Source organism: Artibeus jamaicensis, unplaced genomic scaffold, assembly GCF_021234435.1.
Source record: "Artibeus jamaicensis isolate MK-2021 breed Jamaican fruit bat unplaced genomic scaffold, CSHL_Jam_final contig_467, whole genome shotgun sequence".
In the NCBI taxonomy this organism is placed as follows: Eukaryota; Metazoa; Chordata; class Mammalia; order Chiroptera; family Phyllostomidae; genus Artibeus; species Artibeus jamaicensis.
This window is the reverse complement of record NW_026521845.1, coordinates 7,894,392-7,914,872: the sequence shown is the minus strand read 5'-3', so window position 1 is coordinate 7,914,872 and position 20,481 is coordinate 7,894,392. Positions and strand designations below refer to the sequence as shown.

Below are 20,481 nucleotides of genomic sequence, written 5' to 3'. Positions count from 1 at the left end.
GGAAGGAGAATGGGAAAGAAGATAAACTTCTCTTAAAGTCAGATAGGCAATAAGTATATCTAAACAACCCAAAGCGCTAAAAGCTGTTTTTGTCTTATTTGCCAAGGTCAAACAGAATCACCTATAAACAGTGACATAGAAATGTTCATCGTGAGCCTTGAAAACACTTAAGTCTTATGACGAGAAGTTTATTGTAGAAGATGCTGTATTACCAATGGCACAATAAAACAACATTTAAAGGTTAGGAACTTCTAACCAAGCATTATGAGGAAGCTTATCAACCCTCTGCAAATTTGAGCTAAATTGTATTCATTCACACTGATAGGTTCCAAAAGATCCTTCCTTAGAAAAATAAAGCCTCACTTTGACCTTGGTAGTTCCTTTCATTTGGGATGTTTGAGTACCACCACTCAGTGCATCTCAATTACTTCTCTTACATAAAGTAATGTTCCTGCAGGGGATACTGTTGACTTGCTTGTACTCCATTCTGTAAGGCCGAGTATTAATAAGGCAGAATATGTGAGGGTTTTCAGGGAAGGCAGTGATTTCATCTATGAGTCACTGTGCCTCTCTATTACAAACGAAGTCATACTGTGCCCTTTTATGTCTTAGAGATATAGCATTAAATTATACAAAGTCTAAGGAAACTTGAGGAGACAAGGGGAAAAGCCTAAAGTACGAAAAGAGCTAGAACCTTCTGAAACCAGCTTACCAAGTTACCAAATTTGTGACCAGACTCGAGAAGAGTTGGTCAGGGGTAGCTGCCTACCAGACCCTTGAGCTGATAAACAGTGTGGCTGCATTATTCTAAAGAGTCATGTTCGCTTAATAGCAAAGGATCAAGTAAAATGAAATAGTTTGTATGGAATGCATAAATATTAGTGGTGCTTTACTATACACAATATAACCAAATGTCATTCCTACTTTAAGATGCTTCTGCTCTGCACCAGGATGTGGAGAAATTATGTGAAACTTATACATGAAGATCTGTACCCAAACATTACCTGTGATCTGTTAGCCTAACTGATGAATATCACTCTCTTACCTGGTAGGAAAGGATATATTACATGTGAAGAGATGTCAAAGGGAGAATGGGAATAACATCCCTTTTAGAAGTGTGGTGGAGTTAAATCCTAAAAAAATGTGTAATGTACCTTTTTATGGAGAGCTTTGCAAATAGAGGCTTCCAGCTATTTTGAACATTTTGAGAGTAGCCATTGTTTTTCATGTATTTTTTAAAACTTCTTAGTTGAGTTATAAATTCATTCTGAAAAGCAAACATATCTTAAATAGGCAGCTTGGCAACTCAAAAACTGAACGCAATTTATGGAATGGCACCCAAATCAAGGACTAGAACTGTATCAGCATCCCATGAGCCCCTTGTTCTGTCTCTCAAGTCTTGTTTCCTGACTTGGGTGACTACTTTCCCAATTATTAACAGCATAGACTAATTTTGCCATGTTTGTACTTAACGCACATAGAATTAAATAGTTTGTTCTCTTTTCTCTCTGACTTCTTCTGCAGGGCATAGGTGGAAGAGTGAGTTAGGGAAACACCTCTGTGTCCTGAGCCCTCTGACTTTTAGAAAGTTGCTCTATACTGTCTGGTCACTGTCCAGTGTCCCCCCTCCCACAAATTCACTGGAATATTTGTAAAGTACAACATCTTCCTCTTTCTTTAAGTCCAAATGTCTTCAGTCTAAAAAATAATTATAGAAGGGCTTTATCTATGAAGTGACAAGTTAACATATAAGCTCACTGGCCTGTGTACACCAGCAAGAAATATAGAAGTCTAACTGTCCAATAATGGAACATTGTGTGCGCAGATGATGAGGCTGTAGAAAGATATTTAATAATGTGGAGATAAATATTTTTATAGACAATGTGTAAAACATGAGTCTATCTTAGTCAAATGTGTGTATGTATCTCTGTGTACACATACATCAATGTGTTTATACACATATATGACACACCAGTGCTAACAGTGATTGTCTCCCAGTATTGGCATTGTAGTGTTTCATTTTTTCCCTATGAGGAAGCCTTTTTATCTTTTAAATTCTCTATACTTTGGGTATTAGTAAGCAGAATTTTTATATTATTTTTTTCCCAATTTTAATATAGATGATAAAATTGACTGTAAAGAATGACTATTTTAGGAATCTGATGATGGCATTTAGCTATTAATACTTTTAGTGTCCCCTGGATTTTACCTTGATCTTGAATTGGGTTGCCTGCCTTCCTCGTTTCCTTGGGGCCAGGATCAATGGTGGTTTCTCCATACCTGCAGGGTTGTGCACCATCATTAAAACACCATGCATACTTGGTGGTATGCCTCAATTTCCACATCTTCCTTTGATTCATAGAATCTTTTATGTTACGTCCTATATATTTATCCCTTGAATATATTCTATCTTGCAATATTAACTTATTTCAAGGGGATAAATCTTGATTGAACTCATGAATGTAAGTGCACTGAGTACAGTGACCAGGTACTTTATTTTTATTATCTTTGTAGTATGTGATATAGGAATAAGGACCCAATTGGCCTCTCACATGCTCTTACTGGAGTGAGTTGGAATGAATTGAATTAAATTGAGGAAACACACTGAGAATTAGTGAATTAATATTGTACAGTAAATGACAACAAATACCAATGCATAATTCAGAAGTAATTAATATACAAAATGTGATAAACCGTTTTAATGAGGTAGGATGTTCCTGTAGCTTCTTAGAATTTTTCATTCCATTTTATTATCCAATAGTTAGCAGTATTTTGTGGTTAAATTACTTGTATTAGTATGCTTGGGCTGCCATAACAAAGTATCACAAACTGGAGGAATTAAACAAGAGAAAGTTGTCTCCCCATTCTGGAGGCCAGGACCACCCCCCCCCCCAGTGTGTTGGAGGGGTGGGCTGTGAGGAAGGGCCTGTCTCATGCCGCTTTTCTTGCTTCTGCTGGCAACCTTTGGTGTTCGATGACTTGTGGACACATCGTCCCATTTGTCTCTGCCCTCCTCTTCATGTGGCTTTCTCCTTGTGAGCCGCATGCATCCAAACTTGCCCTTTCTATAAGGGCACATGTCATATTGGGTGAGGGCCCACCCTAATGACATCATCCTAGTGAGTTACAACTGAGAGACCTTCCTTTCTCATAAGGTCATTTTCTGAGGTACTGGGGGCTGGGGTTTCAATACATGCATTTTGGAAAGACACAATTCAATGTATAACTCAGTGTATTTGATGCTGTGATCAATAGCATTCTAAAATTTCCTTCAAGTAATTAAACGCTGTTGGAGAAGATAAGGCATTTTTTATATTAAACCTTTTTTCAGAGCAGTTGTTTGCAAATATCTTCTCCCATTTGGATGGTTGCCTATTCGCTTTGTTGGCAGTTTCTTTTGCTGTGCAGAAGCTGTTTACTTTGATACAGTCTCATCCATTTAGGTTTGCCTTTACTCCCCTTGCCTTTGGTGTCATATTGGTAAAATCCTCTGTAAGACCAAGATAAGTTCATAAGTTTAGAACCTATGTTTTCTTCTATGTAATCTATTGTTTCCGGTCTTATATCTAGGTCTTTGTTCCACTTTGTGCTATTTTTTGTATACGGGCACCAACAGAGGTCTATGGCTCCCTCCATCTCAGCAAAGCGGAATCTCTCTTGCATCAGATCCCCTTTGTGCTTTGAGTCTCTCTGACATCTTCCACTACCATCTGCAGAATCTGATTTTGAAGGGCTCATAACTAGGTTGGGCACACATAAGCATCATCTCTTTTTTCATATGAGGTCAGACAGTCATGGGAGTGTTATCTGGTCATGGTCACAGGGTCTACCCACCCCCAATGGGGAGGGATTTTTACAAGGGTGAGAGTCATTGGAAGCCATTTCTAGGTTTCCTGCAACAGGTTCAGGGCACAGAGTCTCCCAGGTGTGATTTGGCTAAGTCTTGCTTTCCTGGCAAAATGGAAATTACAGTATCTACTTTAAAGACACCGTGTGCAAATTAAGTGTGATAATGCATGTACAATGGTTAGCATAGCACAACTTTTTCATTAAAACAGCAAATAATCAACACATACATGCATTTAGTTGTAGAAATAATGCAATTATTGTTGAACAGTTAAGGAGATTCCTCAAAAAATTAAGACTTAGAGCTATCATGTTACCCAGTAACTCTTCATCTGGGTATCTACCTGAAAAATGTGAAAACATCTATTTGGTATATAATCATAAAGATTCTTAATTCAGAAAACATTCCCTTCAGGAATATCTATAAATTGAATATTTAATTTAATTCAAGAAATAGTTAGGCAGCTACTCGTTACGTATAAGATTCAGATATTGCCATTTGCCCTCAAATATTTTCCACTTTGATTGCTTAAAATGAAACAGATACAACTGAATTTAATGCTGTCCAATCAGTGGTAACTTATGTAACAGGTGTGAGAACAGAGGCGCGGCAATTAGCCTGGAAGAGAAGGTATCACTGAGAAAGTGATTTTGCGGGCGTTAGGAGTTTCAGACTCTACAGCAGGCAGCCTAAGATCCGGGTGGAATCAGTCGCTAAGGGCACAGGGCTGTGAATGTCGTGGTCACAGTTTCATGTGAGTTAGCACCCTAGGTCAGTGGTCCAGAGAGTTGAGAGGCAAGGTGGGGGTCAAATTATCAAGGGGGCTATAGGTGTGATCAGGTGTTTGCACGTTGTTCTGAGGCAAAGAAGAACCACTGAAGGATGTTTAGAATTGAGGTGGCTTGAGCTAATCATTGTGTTGGAAAACACAGGCTTGACATGTGGCTGCTGTGAAATAGTCACAGGTGCACTTACACGGCCGTCTCCCCCATTCCCTGGGTGAAAGGACAGGCAGGTTTGGAACTGTGAATGCAAGAAGGTAATTGGACTTAACAGTGCAGATGGCAAAAGGATGGGGGGAAGAGCATTAGGTTTATTTGTTAACAGCGCTATTGTATTACACTTCTGTGCATCAGTCAGTGTAAAATAAAATCTACTTATTTTAAATCCTTTTAAATGGTGTTTAAATATTTCCTGATGACACAGTCTGCTAAAGTCTTTACCCTTGGTGCAGATTTCCATTAACCTTGTTGCAGATACTAAGCCCAAAACTGTATTTTTTGGAGAGGCCTCTCTTATGGAGTAGTCTGGTGACCTCATTATAAACCCACTTCTGGATACCCTTTGTCTTTCTCTCCAATTTAGAAAATTCAGCAAACTCTAGGAGAATGCCTCTATTAACAGACCTTACATTCTCAGATTATTAGGTTGTCCTTTCTCTAAAAATAAAGGCAGAGAGGGATTAAAACCTCTATGTTGTGAATGGTATAGTGAAGTACTCAGTATGCACACACGAGGGATATTCAGTGAATTTAGTTGTATTTAACATGGAAGAAGAAAAAAAGAGGCAAACATTAAATTCAAAGTACTCTTTCCATATATCTAAATTTTGTAAATATTTTTTTATTGTTTTTAGTGAGTCTGCATAAATCCTTCACTTGCCTAACTGGTAAAAATTTATATTTTTGTAAATTCTTTCCAAAATAGTATCTCTGCAGCATAGACACGGAAATTAAATTAAAAAGAAGTAATGCTCAGGAAAGCTCAGGTTGTTTCTTTTAGTAAAGATTTGGCTCAATAATGAAGCTGGAACAAAAATTTGTTTTCTCCATTCACCCAAGTCCTGGATAGCTATCTTAACTTGTAAACTGCCTTTTATAATATATTTGGGATTTTTTTCCATGAAAAAAGTTTGAGCGTTTCAGAAAGAATGGTTATTATTCATTTTTGGTTTTATAAGGTAAATATATTCAATAGTCATGAGTGTTGCAATTGCAAGTGTTAAAAATCCAACTATTTTATCTTTAGATTTTTTTCAGTGGGATCCATTCTCTGTTTTAACTTGTGGGCTTTCTCCATGGACTGGAGAATACAGACAGCACTAGCTCTGAATTCAGGCCCTTCTGGCTGGGAATCTTCCCAATTCCAGATCAAAAGATACCGAGGAAAGACACTGATTGGTCCATCTTGGACCACATACACAGCTTCGGGGTCAAAGAGGCAGGACTTGGGTTCTGGAGAAGAAGAAGGAAGAGTAGGAAGAAAAACATAGCCCCCAAGGGCTTTATTATGAGATGCAGTGCTAACCCAGTGTAGCTCACTTGTTAGATTTACAAATATTAGAACCTTACTTCTGATAAAGCCTCAGTCTTACATGTGTGTTTTTATGAGCACAGTTTATACATCATTTTCCTTGGAAATCAACCAACTCTGCAGTCTACCTGGGTCCTTCCTTTTGAGAATACCCATGAAATTTTATCTGTTTTCTAAACATTGCATCTCTAGTTTGTTGATTTATTTTCTCCCATTTTTTGAAACACTCGAATCTGTCAGGGTAGAGCTTCCTGTCCAGAGTAAGAAACAAAGTTTTAGAGTAGTCCTTCACTGTTCTATTAGTTCTATCATCTGCATTAACACATAATTTCATAGCCCTCCTAATACTATTAGTGATATCACTAATGGTGTCGGCTCTATAGTGAAAGTCTAATTAACTTAAATGTCCTATCTCTATTGATTTGTGTTTATTCAATATACATATTCAAAAATGTCACCTACTATACTTTCTAGACACAGATTTCTGAAGATAGAGTGATAAACCACATGGACCATTAAGTCCTAAGTTATAAATTGATAGCTGGTTTAAATCTAGTAGTTGTATAACATTAATAAAAGCCACCGAAACAGTAATAAATAGACATTGTCAAACATTTGTAGACTTTTACATTTTATTGTACTTAAGATTGTTCCAAAGTTACTAATTTTTGGCCATGTATAAACATCTGTAATATGATATATTTAATACAATATATTATAATACAGATGAAAATGTCTCATGAACATCCATAGAAGACCAGATAAACAATTTATGGCTAATAATTAATATTGCACTGGAATAGTATGTGGACCCTGGAATATTACATGATGATTTACTAGAGCAAGCAGATCTTCTCTAATCGTGTGGCAACCTTAAGTACATTGTGAAGTAATGGTGCAAAAAAGTATATTCTGTACTCTGGTGACATGTGTGTATTTGGTTATAGACTTAGACTATTTCTGGAGGTGCACATAAACGTGTAATAATGGCTAACCTCCTGGCAGGGAACAGGATAATTGGAAAACCAGGGTAAAGAGAGACTTAATTTTCATGTCAGCTCTTTAGAATCTTTTAGATTTTGGGACGGTTTGTACATACTAATGTATATTATACATTCAAAGTCAAGAACAATAAAATTGCAAAAACAAAATTATTCCAAAACAGTCCATTGTAAACTGAAGAAACTTAGAAAAAAGTAGATAAACGTCACCTAGTTTTTACCCCCCAGAGACACTTGCTAGTTATATTTTGGCTTATGCACTTCCCCTCTTCTGATCTTTTGTGGGGGTTGTCAGCGTGCACACACACACATACAGTTTGGGTCAGTTTATTTTATAACTGTTACCACTTCATAATAGGGATGGCACTACCAACTCACTAAATTATTTTCTAAATCTTGCTTTAAGTGGCTGCATGATATTTTAAAATATTTCACAGTGTATTTAAGCAAATCACTATAATATTTGAGTTATTTGTAATTTTTCTCTAAGGTACACTACAATTTCAACATCCTTTTATATAACGTTTGCAAGTGTATATATTCAATTATTTTAAATTCCCCAAATATTTTTGTGCTATTTACAGTGATATAGTCCTTCTCTTTTTTAACTATTTTTAATATATATGAAAGATGCTTACCATTTTCATGGAATGTGTATTACCTGCTTTTGTCATTTGTATTGTTTATGGTGGTTTTTAAATTAAGTCATTTTGCTTAACCTTTTAGTCAAATCTACAATACTTTTCTTCATCATTTTTTCCTTCGATAGAGAATCTTAGCTTTTTCTCACCCCCAAGAACATAAATATTTTTTTAAAAGATTTTATTTATTCATCTTTAGAGGGGAAGGAAAGGAGAGAGGGAGAGAAATATCAATGTACGGTTGCCTCTCGTGTGTCCCCTGCTGGGAACTGCCCTGCAACCCAGGCATGTGCCCTGACTGAGAATCGAACCATGGTTGCTTGATTCCCAGGCCTGCACTCAGTCCACTGAGCTACACCAGCCAGGGCCCCAACAACATAAATATTTTGATTTTTTCAGTAACTTATTCTTTCAAAAATATTTGAACACATACCAGCTCCTATGAGCCTTTAAATTACCCAGTGGCATAAAACAGTTAAACAATTTTATTTTCATTTGGGAGATTAAAAAAAAATAGAGATTCAGAAAATTTAATTGATTTGCCTGTATTCATGAGGTCAGTTAATGCTGTCTCTAAGACTAGAATTTTGGTGCTCTAATAATTTTATGACTCCCAAATCACAAATCTTAACTAGATAAGTTTAAAGAATTATGAGAAATTCCATGGCATGATCATATTCAGTGGTGTCAAAATATTAATACAACATTTATATCTCCATCGCCTCATCAACATATTGTTAAAGACAACGTGTCAACTCAAGCGTCTTGTTCAAATGCTAGCTTTAGTTTTTTAAGTTTAGAGCCAGCCTACTGATTTTCCATGGGAACTTAACATTGTGCACTCATCCAATGAGGAGATAAAACAGAAAGTGATGTTTCTGCACAGGGTGGTGCTGAGAAGAGAGAGGAGCCATTTCTCCAAAGTCAGTAGTGAACAGTTACACCTGTAAACCAGGATTTTATGACTTCCTGCCGGGTGACCTATCTTCCTCATTTCAATTAACCATGGACATGAAGGAATAATGTCTCCTTTTAATCCATTCACAGAAATGGTAGTTTGCTAGAGCTACCGTGAAAAAATATATATATCAGCTGAGGTGGCTTAAGTAACAGGAATTTATTTTCTCACAGTCTTGGAGGCTAGAAGTTCAAGAGCAAGGTGTCAGCTACATTGGTTTCTCCTGAGGCTGCTCTCCATGGCTTGCAGATGGCCATGTTCCAGCTATGTCCTCACATGTCTTCCTTCCCTGATACACATCCCTAGTGTTTTTCTTTGTGAGTCCAGTTCTCCTTTTCTTATAATGTCAAATTGGATTAGGACCTACACTAAATGCCCCATTTTAAACTTCATCACCTCTTCAAAAAACTCTATCTCCAAAAACAGTCACATTCTGGGGTACTGGGGTTCAACATATGGATTTTGTAAGGATATAGTTCAGCCTCAGCAGTAGGTATTCTTTGCAATGATTATATACAACTGTGTACCAAGGTAGTAAAAATTAAACACTTTATCTGTTTATTCCTCTAAGGCAATCATGCTTAAAGAATATTAGAACAACATGTATTTTAAGAATGCTGACTTGTGGTTCTTTCATTCACTTACCCATACCCCCATTATTCATATACCCTTGTTATATATTCTGAGGCTGGAGCATATATTGGCATCTGAGGACTAGGCTGGGGCTGTAGGACATGTGTGGTCTTCCATTTTCTTCTCTGTGTTCCTACCTTTCATATTACTGAGCATCCTCCATTGAAATGCATGGTCAACTTGGTTGTCTTCTCCACTAGACTGTGATACTGTGGGTAGACTTGTAGGCACTGTATCTTTCACATTCTTTTTTTGAAAATTGTTCAATTGCAATTGTCCCAATTTCTCTTATTGCTCTCCCCTGCTCTGCCCACCCCCAACTCTGGTAGTCCATCCTTACCCTGTTGACCATGTCCATGGGTCATTGATACCTGTTCTTTGACTACACCTTTTCCCTCCTTTAAACCTTCCATCCTTCCCTCTGGTCACTGTTCATCTGTTCCTTGATTCCATGCCTCTGGTTTTATTTTGCTCATTGGTTTCTTTTGTTCACTAGGGTCCTCTTGCTCTATTCTGAAGACCTGGAAAGGCACATGCACATAGTAGGAAAACAATAAAGATTGTTTTAAAAGTGAAGGACTGAAAGAATAATTTTTTTCTCTTATGGGAAAACTAGGCATTATATGGAGAATGTGCCAGAATACCACCTGGTATTCAGAAGGAAGTTCAGGACCGAGTAGTTTGTCTGGGGCTGACAGCCAGATCCAAGTTGATTGGTGACAGAGAAGTGGCATGCACCCCAATGCTGGACATCCACTGGGTGAATATTGCTTCCTACTTCTCCATAGTGCATGACTACAAAGACTATGGCAAGACTCATAGCACTTAATTTGTGCAAAACCCACGAGAGGGGCCATCTCATGTCTACACATATGACTCATTTCATTCAAGTTTGCAAAAATTGATCAACTGTTTTTAATATTTACAGAAGTGATATAATTAAATTCTCTGTAATTACCACCAAACTACTGGTACATATTTAAACATAAAATAGTTGCTTTACCATGAGTGAGAAACTTCAGATGAGTGTTAGTGAATGACTTAGGATGTAGAAAAGACCTTCCTGCTTATTGATTTAAAAAGCTCATTCTCCTGTTCACTATACTTCCCAGTTACATTCAAACCTAAAATGGTAGAAAAAACATTTGAGTCAAAAAAAGATTCCAATAGAGTTTAGGGAAGTTTGTTTCCTATATCCCAACTTTTAAAGGCTATTTTGCAAAGACGATATACTTGCATTGCCCTCTTTCCACTTTTGCTACCCTATGGTGGAAATATATATATCAGTCCAGCAACTCCTAGGGAAATAGTACCAAATTTGCAAATATTTGAATATCTATTTCATGTGGGAAGATTAGAAAGTCACTTCCTGCCACTTGTGTCGCTCTATTATGCAAAAATCAAGATGTTACAGGCCATAAATTCTATTAGGTTAGAACTCTGGGTGTCAAGAAGACTGTATAGATAATAGTAAAAGATTTCCCTCTCACTGAATCACTACTATAAAGATCAACTTGGCTTTGAAAATATAAATCAAATAAATGTTTTCCATAAAGCTACATACCTGTAGTGTAAACTGAACTTCCACAAACTTTTGAGCAGACATTTCTCAAATTCAGCCTTTATAGAAACCCTGAAAATGTGAGCATTTGGGGAGCTCATAGCAAAATATTAATGCTAATACATTATCTTCAATTTTGTATCTGTAAGTAGTTCGGTGCTAACATCCTCCTTGTAATTTGTTGTTAATCAGTGAAATTTGAGCTCCTCCATAAATTAGTTCTTTTTATCAGTATTAGTTCAGTCCCCATGGTAAGAGATATGCTGTAATTTGTAATTTTGCACAAATATTCTTCTCAAATCATTTACCATTTTATATCATAAGCAATATAAGTTATTTTATTTATTTTTGCATTTTTTATTTAATTGTTGTTCAAGTATGGTTTTCTGTCTTTTACTCCCAGCCCTCCCCAGCCCACCCCCTGTGCTCTCCACCTCCTTCCCATTTCCACCCCACTTAGTCGTTGTCCATGTGTCCTTTATACCAGTTCCTGTAAATCCTTCCCCTTTTTCCTTGAAATTCCCTCCCCTCTCACCTCTGGCCCCTGTCAGCCTATTCTATATTTCAGTGTCTTTGGTCATATTTTGCTTGCTTGTTTGTTTTGTTGTTTAGCTTCCTGTTAAAGGTGAGATCATATGGTATTTGTCTTTCACCACCTGGCTTATTTCACTGAGCATAAGGCTTTCCAGTTCCATCCATGCTGTTGCAAAGGGTAGTAGCTCCTTCTTTCTTTCTGCTGCATAGAATTCCATTGTGTATATGTGCCATAGCTAGTTAAAGTGGCTTGGAACCATGCTTACATACCAAATATCTCTACCAGGTAAAGCACAGTACCTCTCATGTTTGGAAGGCATGACCCAGAGCAGTGTGCGATTCAAAAAACCTATCTGAAACCACCTTGTCTGCATCTTATTATCTGCCTCATAGCAACATATAAAATACATAGCACATGCCCAGCAAATATTTGTGCAGTGAGTACATAAATAAATGGCAAAAAAGCTATTTCTGAATGTGTATATTAAGTGAAGTAAACACACTTTTTTAAAAAGATTTTTTCTTTATCTTTAGAGGGAAAGGGAAGAAGAGAGGGAGAGAAATATCAATGTGTGGTTGCCTCTCATGCATCCCCTGTTGGGAACTGGCCTGCAACCCAGACATGTGCCCTGACTGGGAATTGAACCGCGGTTGTTTGGTTTGCAGGCCCACACTCAATCCACTGAGCTACACCAGCCAGGGCAACACACTTTTTAAAATAAGAATTCAACTATATGTTTTGAATTTAACTGAAAGAAAATGCCCTGGGCTTTAGAGAATTGCATGGTAAAGTGTATTTTAAAAGTATATGAGTATTATTCACTGTTTTTATGAGAGTTAATTAGTGAAGCTCCATCTGAACAAAAGAATCAGCCTCTGCTGTGTTTTGATGATGGTTTAAAATCCTTGTCTCTTCCCTGTGTAATGTGCGGTCCTTTCTAAAATGTTTCCGTGGCAGGCTTATTATTTCTTCATAGTGATTATAAGTAGAGATGTTATAAATAATACACTCGTCTTTTTAACAGAGGAAGAAACTTGAGCCTGAAACTTCAGTGATTCACTTGTATTAACCAAAATCAAGACTAAACTGGAACCCAAGTCTTTGCTGATTCCTTCTCTCCCCCCTTGCCATCCCTCTTCTTCATCCTCCCCTCTTCGTCATCCTCCTCCCCTCCCCCATCAAGTCAATGACCATAGATTAATTGATTTTGTTTTGGTTTTTGTTTGTCTTGTTTTGTTCTAAACAGTTTTAAGAGGACTATGGAAGAATGATATATATATATATTTTAAAAGAGACCTACTTCTGTCTCTTCTCTCCTGTAACACCATACCGATTTTCACTTTCCTCTGCTGAATCTGTGCATTAAAGACACCGTCCATCTAAAAAAGACAGAATCCCAAAACCCAAGCCTCTACCCAGGGGCTCCCGTTAATTGTACTTTAAAGGTAATATAGATCAATGGATGATGGATAAATGGACAGGTGAACGAATAGAAAGATAGATACTCATAGATAGGTGGATAGGTGTAAATAGGTTTATCTCACATTTTCCCAGATCTCATTAACCTGAAAATACAGACGTGTCTCTTTAGTTCCAATACTCACATTCACGTGTTCCTTGCCCTCAGCAAGTGCTGAATGATCTCTGCCTGCACCATCCTCATGCATTTCTGGGAGCCGCGTAGGTTTTCTCACACGTGCTTAGAGTCAGGCCATTTCGGTATGCCATCTGTTCCTTGTTAGGCCCGAAATGATTCCTCTTTGACTTCAAAGTACCACTTCCAAGGGTTTGTGTTAAAAGAAATAATAATTTACATAATAATACAGGAAGTCTATATTATGTCCTATCATAGGGATTAAATTATGTAACTGAAGCACAAGAGGGATTCATTCCAACTAGAGGAGTCTAAGAAGGCTTCCTGTAGGAGGTGGCATTAGATTTGTGTCTAGGGCAGCAGACAAACGTTTGCCAAAGGAAAATGTGTCTGTCTTGCCACCTAAAAGAGAGATACTGGGTTTTGAAGGCAGGTACTCATTACTTCTCTCATATCATACAGTGTCCAATATGGGCTAGGTTGGAATAAGCATTAAATTAATATTTAAGGATAGACAATGGGCCTGCATGAAACATCACTCTCAGGGCACATTCTGTAAGCTGAGAGTGGGCAAGTATGATCTGGGAGGAGTCCACTTTGTGAGTAACTGTAGTCTGCCCTTGGGCAGCTGTGGCCAGTGTCCTCCGCCGCTGAGCTCTGAGTGAACTTGGGGGTGTTGATTTGGGCCCGATGAATTAACTAACTGGTCAGCTGACCTCTGCTGCTGAACCTTGTTCCCTGTGCATGGCCAGTAACAGCACCTGTTGCACAGTCCTTCCTAAACTTAAATGAGAAAGAACAAAGTGTACTCAATAGCACTAGCCAAATAGTAAGATAGTAAGTAGTCAGTGTTAGAGCTATTACTTTTATACCATTAACAATGTTTTACCTTTAGCATAGTATTTTGTGAAATACTCATTAATAACTTTATTCTTTCCCTGCCACAGGTAGACACTTACCATTCATATTAACTTCTGTTGATTAACAATATGTTGCATAAATTGAGTATTATTTTGCAATATAGTAACTGACTCCTAAGGTTATTAAAGAATATGATAGTAGTGACTATGCACCTAAATTTGGAGTGGAGGGAAACCTTTAGTTTTGCATGAAATATTTAGCTAAATTGTATGACTAAAATTTATTCAGAAAACATTGCTGGAGTGTTACTACAATTCTCTCTCTTTGGTTTGTGAATTGTAGGCGTTTATAAAACTCAAAAGCCTATTACTGACTCTCAATTCTTTCATACTCCATAAGCAAAGTAGATTGCATGGGAGTGGGGGAGGTGTGTAGAGAGAATGGAAAGGGGGAATGGAACTGCTCTAGGGATACATTATTTATAAAAGTAACCAAGAAAAAAAATATTGGGCTTGATATAGTATAATTTACCGTAAATTGAGTATTGGGTACTCAGGTACCCAGACTGGAAGACAGCTGGCAGAGAGCACTGCTGCCTACGGAGTTCTCATGTAAGCCTCCTGCCCTCCCCAGCCAGCAGAGAAAAGAGGAGGAGGAGGAAACATCCATCCTCATTATCAAAAGTGACAGTGACGGTCCTTATTTTTTTCCTCCATACCAGTGACTGTCAGCTCCTAGCAGGCCACCACCTCCCACCACCTCCCATCCTCTCCCATCCTCTGGGGGAACCAGGTCTTCATTTGTGTACAGTTAGACTTCTCACTGCAACCCAGTCTTTGCTATTCCACCATCAGGAGGGTCCAGAGGGTGAGTGGTCGTAAGGGAGAGCCTGGGAGACTGCTTGTTCTCATTCTCGGGAAGCTGGTCCCCCAATGTGGACATGTGGCTGGGGCAAGGATGCTCATGGGGATGTGTTTGTTCAGAGAGGCAACTAAATAGAATATAAACCGTGCACACATTGGGGAGAATCAGGAGACGCTCCATGAATAATATAAACTTTCAACAGGGTTTTTCTAAAAGGGGCATATGTGGATTTCTCTGATGAGGTGGAAAACATTGTGAGTGAAAATGGAAAATGAGGTGGGTATACACCACACTACATAAATAAATATAAACAAATCAATATATATATATGTGTGTGTATATATACACACATCCATACACACCAGGGCAAATTAGTTTGAAAGGACAGAACTGGATGTTGGTCATGGGTCATTGCTCATCTGGCTGAAAGGGAATCAGGTTACAAGTTAAAGCTTCTATGAGGAACAGAAGAGCAGTGATGTTCAGGTTAAAAAAATGCCATTTTAATGGTTTCATGTTCACTGTTGGTGGGATTGTAGGCTGGTACAACCATTATAGAAAACAGTATGGAATTTTCTCAGAAAACTAAAAATGGACCTGCCTTTTGACACAGCAATTCCACTGTTAGGAGTATATCCTAAGAACCCTGAAACACCAATCCAGAAGAACCTATGCACCCCAATGTTCATAGCAGCACAATTTACAATAGCCAAGAACTGGAAGCAACCTAGGTGCCTGTCAGTAAATGAATGGATCAAAAAATTGTGGTACATATACACAATGGAATTCTATGCAGCAGAAAGAAAGAAGGAGCTCCTACCCTTTGCAACAGCATGGATAGAACTGGAAAGCATTATGCTGAGTGAAATAAGCCAGGTGTTGAAAGACAAATACCATATGATCTCACCTTTAACAGGAAGCTAAACAACAAAACAAACAAGCAAGCAAAATAAAGACACTGAAATAGAGAACAGGGGGACAGTGACCAGAGGGGAGGGAGAGGGAATTTAAGGGGAAAAAGGGGAAGGGTTTAGAGGAACAAGTATAAAGGATACCTGGATAATAACTAAGGGGAGTGGAAATGGGGGGGGAGGTGGGGAGCACAGGGCAGGGTAGGCTGGGTTGGGACAAATAGAAAACTGTAGTCAAAAAATAATTAAATTAAAAAAAAAGAAAGGCTCTGTTTTTATTAATTATAAGGTCAGAGTCTTAGTTTTCTGGACCCAGAAGGCTGAGCAAGCCACTGGGAAGCAAGGGCTGCCCAATGGCAGAGGTGAGTGCAGCCTGGCACAGTGCATCACTCTGCAGATGTCTACGCAAAATATGCCACGTCTCGGGTCTGCTGTCCAAGTCGTGTTCTCCCTGAGGCGTGACCTGGAAATGGTTCTCAGGTTGGGCTGCCTAATGACAGAGGAGATGTGGTCAGTACTGACCTAAATTGTTCCAACAGTTTTAAACATCTAGGTGATGATTGGGGGGAAGGATGACAGGAGCAGAGAGAAGAAGCACTAGTTTTTAGTTGGAAGTTGTTAGGAAAACTACTGGATAACATGCATTAGGTAATCAAGAAGCGAGAACTGCTTTGCAATTTTCAAATGGGAGGCACCAGCAAGAAGATAAAAATTCCTCAGTTTACACCAGGAGTTAAAAGAAAATCATTGCCTACTTATTGGTTCCTTTTATAAATTGAGATCAATGAAATTCTCTGAACATCAGCATGAAATCAATTGTAAAACAGCATATAATTCACGGTCAGTATTGTAAATTATAGTTTGCCTGACAATAATAGGTGAGGTTTCCATGCACTGGGGGGTGGGGGAGGGCATTTCCACGCAGTGCCCAGCGATCCATTCCTGCTGCCTATTGGACTGATCTGTTTTTGTCCTCATTCAAAATTCTCTGTTTGATCTGATGCAAATGTTGCAATCAAGCAAATGAACAACAGGACAGTGTTGCTGGCGGCTCTGACACACCATGGCCTGGTGTTTTCTGGGTTCCCCCACCCTCCATGGACTCCACTTGGGTTTGCATATACGCCTGCAATTGCTGGGATCCACTGATCCATGACATTGCCCTTGAGGGGCCTGGTCACATCTGTGGAGACATAACACCCAATTGGCTGCAGTTAGGGTGGGAGGGGCGGAGTTAGTCTTCTGTTCCTCTTGGTTTTAAATTTGAAACTGCTGTTTGTTTAGGGTTTCAACCCTAAACAACCCCTTAGTCCTGCTTCCCCTGGGACCTTCTTTCTCATTTTTTCAAATTCTTGGGGGAAAAAATCTGCCATTTTGATTATTCTTTTTCACAAAGCCACCTCCCCGCCCCACCTGACTTGGCCTCCTCTTGTTTCATTTTCTTTCCTCTTTTTCTCACCACCTCCGTCCCTTTTCCCGAGGATTTCCACATCCAGCCACCTGGGCGGCCCCTCTAACGTGTGTCATGCTGTATTCTGTTCCCTTCTTTTCTTCATGCCTCATTATTCACAGGACACCAGTGACACTTCATTTTCTTATGGAAATACATTAAGAATAACCACTTCGGGGTGGACAGTGCAGGCATAAAAATGACTTGGAAGTCAAAAAAGCTATTTAATCAGACTGGCTTTCTTTGTCCTATTGAGTTTATAGTTCTCAAGAACCCCAAGAGAATCCTCAATTCCCATTGTAGCAAATGCATTGGATTTCCCAAACCAGATAGAGTGATTATTTTGTGATTTAATTTATCTTAAAAAACAAACAAACAAACAATTGGAAGTCAGTTTTAATTGCACACAGGTTTGACAGTCTTGGCTGCATGGTTATCATAAACATGAGTCAGGTGCAAGGTGAGCATGAAGCATTTACAAATCTCAGTCAATACGAGATCTACCTATACCTTTACATCTATGAATATCTGTGTCTTTCTTTCTGTAACTTGGATGAATGTCTGATATCACTCCCCAAAATCACTCTTGGGAATCTCTCTGCCCCGCAAAAGTGTGAAAGCTTCCAGGGCCTTACATGGCTTCTTGGCATTGGGCATGTGGCCGTCCATCCAGGGCACTGCCTCCTCTGTGCACAGGGAGCCCTCCTGAGGTCACCCCCTCAGATGCAGCAGGGCTCCTGGTGGCTCCCAGATCACACTCTGGAAATTGAAATCACCACGGTGTTTTCTGGTACCCTGTCTGGCTGCACGTCCACTGCACACTCCAAAGTCATCTTTGGCTGGGTTCTGTCCCCTGCCTGGAACTTTACCTTGCAAACAGGCATTGGGGTCCCACTTCCCCAAATCGTAGGCATTTCTGTCCCCTTCTTTCTTTAGAGGAGAATTTAAGAGAGGGAAGGATATGGGGTCAGGGGCAGAGAAGAGCAGGAAAAAACCATATCAATCTGGTTCTCTGTGGCACAGATACCAAATACGATAGGAGTTCGGAGGGAGCTAGACCTGAGGGCTTCCACTGGAGATGCCACTCCATTCCTCCAGAGAACTGGCTAAACCAGGAGACAAAAAATAATAAAAGGTCAGTACAATGAAGGAAGAAACAAAGAGACAAGATAGTAACTGTTGAGAAGCGCCCAGGGTCCAGTTCAAATGAGAAAACCGAAAAGTATAAGTAGACTCTTCAGCCTGTGCAGCAACGTCTCCCAGACCCAGCTGACAGGGAGGAGGAGTCTTAGAGAAATAAGTTGATGAGGTTGATCCAGAGCTTGGGATTGAGGCAGCTGATGGAGAAGGGCGTTGCAGAGATGAAGAACTTCAGAGGCCTGGAGATTGTGCCTTTGGAACGAGTGATCAGGGATCACAGTGAGGAACAGCAAGTGGTGTGAACGCTCTGGAAAGAACAGCCTGGAAACGCATGGTAGCAAAGAGAGGTGGCACAAATGGGACAAATGGGTGCAGTGGGAGGTCACAGGGCCGTGGTTGGAGAGATTTTAAATTGAGAATCTTGGAAACAGTTCCAGGGATGACCAAGCAGTGGGTGTAAGTAACTAGGCTGGATGTGGAAAACACGTAGTCCAGATGAAGGACGTTACATTTGAGGGAGTGAAAGTGAGGCCAGATTTGGGGATGAGTCATTACTGAGGACCTTGGAGTTGCCCAAGATGGGGAGTGTGGTTGAAGAGGAACCCGAGCCAGTGCGGACGTCACTGGAAAGGCGAAGCATGACGTAGGAGCTGTTAGCAGGTGCCTGTGAGGCTTGCACTGGGCTTTTTTCAGTGATGAATTTGTGTTGGGAACCTCTTCTCTATCTGTGATACATACGTCTGTTTTAGAAAATTTGAAACTATGCATCATAAAATATTTGAATCATCCCTGTGCCGTCACTCTGAGAAGCCACTGTTGACATTTTGGTGTACCTCCATCCCTTGTGGGTTTTGTTGTTGTTGTTGTTGTTGTTTTTTAAATGAAGCACTGCTGTTTGAGAATTATGTCTAAGTATTCATACAAGTATAAAAAAGCATGGCCGTTGTTAAAGTTGACAGAACTTTGGGCAGATTCGTTCAGCAAAATTACTGAGTACCTTGGCAAAGAAACTCTTGAGCACTGCATTAGTAAGCTGCAGATTTTTCTAACGCTTGTATTTAAAACTGACAATGTACCAGGCCCTGTGCTAGGCACTGAGGATGCAGAACGAGTCTAGCACCGTTCCTGCCCTAACGGAGTTCACTCTGACGGACCGAATATGTAGTCGTGTGAACAGATCATTATGTGGGTGTTGAGAGCATTATGCTGATTGTGTGTGTCAACACCAGGGGAGAGAGAGGAGCGGGTTGGAGCTCCATCTTGTGCCAGAGGTCACGACAGAGTGTGTTAGGGACACACACTCTGGAACCACACATCTTAAGAAAGAAACAGGCATTTGCCCTGAGCCTGGACTGCTTGAAGGTCAAATAATAGCTGGTCAGGTGCAGAGGGAAGAAGGAAATTCAGCAAAAGAAATTACGAGCTCAAAGGTATTGTTACAAGCTATGTATTTGAATTGCAAAAGCAACTCCTGTTGTCTTCAAATGTGCCTTAAAAATAATTTGAACGTCTCCTTTATTTTTTAACAGAGCCACGGAGCTAACTCTAAACTCAGAAACTGATTTACCTGGTCAGGGACATTCAAGAAAAACAGTCAAATTGTTAAAATGAAAAAGTTAACCGAGTAGTTTGACTGACAGTTGTCTATTTAAAAATACCGGTAGTGTATGTAAGGGATGAAATAGACTGTGGTTATTGATTTTGATGGCTATTGATTCTTATTTCCAGCTTTGCTTTAACAGTTCTAAGTGGGAACACAGAGGAGGAGTGAAAGCTCTGGGGTAAAATGTATAATTGTAAATAAATTCTTGTTTCCCGTGTGCCCTAGATTTAGCAGTATTTACGCCGCACCAGTTCCTACTGAGCGCGTGCACATGTGTGGGATGTACAAACAGCTCTCTGGTCACACTGCACACAGCACAGCTGCCACCAGAGCACGTGGGTCCCCCAACTCTGACGGTCCTGGATCCTAGAACTGTGCACGTACAGTAAGTAGAAATATTGTTTCTGTCACACAGAGGTTCACACAAGAATCTCAGGGAGTTCAATCAAGGGAAAGGTTTGTGACACAGAATTAATTTTATTGTGATTAAATGCATGGGAGTGATTAGTTCAGTGGTTCTGGGAGCCTTTGATTATCACTCGCCAACTTAATTTCCATTCTGTCTCTGT

The 20,481-nt window shown here is 39.5% G+C and overlaps 1 protein-coding gene across 1 annotated transcript in view; it reads left to right on the top strand.

The window, feature by feature from the left end:
- USH2A (usherin) overlaps positions 1-20,481 on the top strand; it is a 505,359-nt gene that overhangs the window by 241,623 nt on the left and 243,255 nt on the right. Inside the window, exon 32 of the mRNA XM_053667304.1 lies at positions 20,138-20,297. Within this exon, the coding sequence (XP_053523279.1) occupies positions 20,138-20,297 (160 nt within the window). The remainder of the gene's footprint in view (positions 1-20,137; positions 20,298-20,481) is intronic.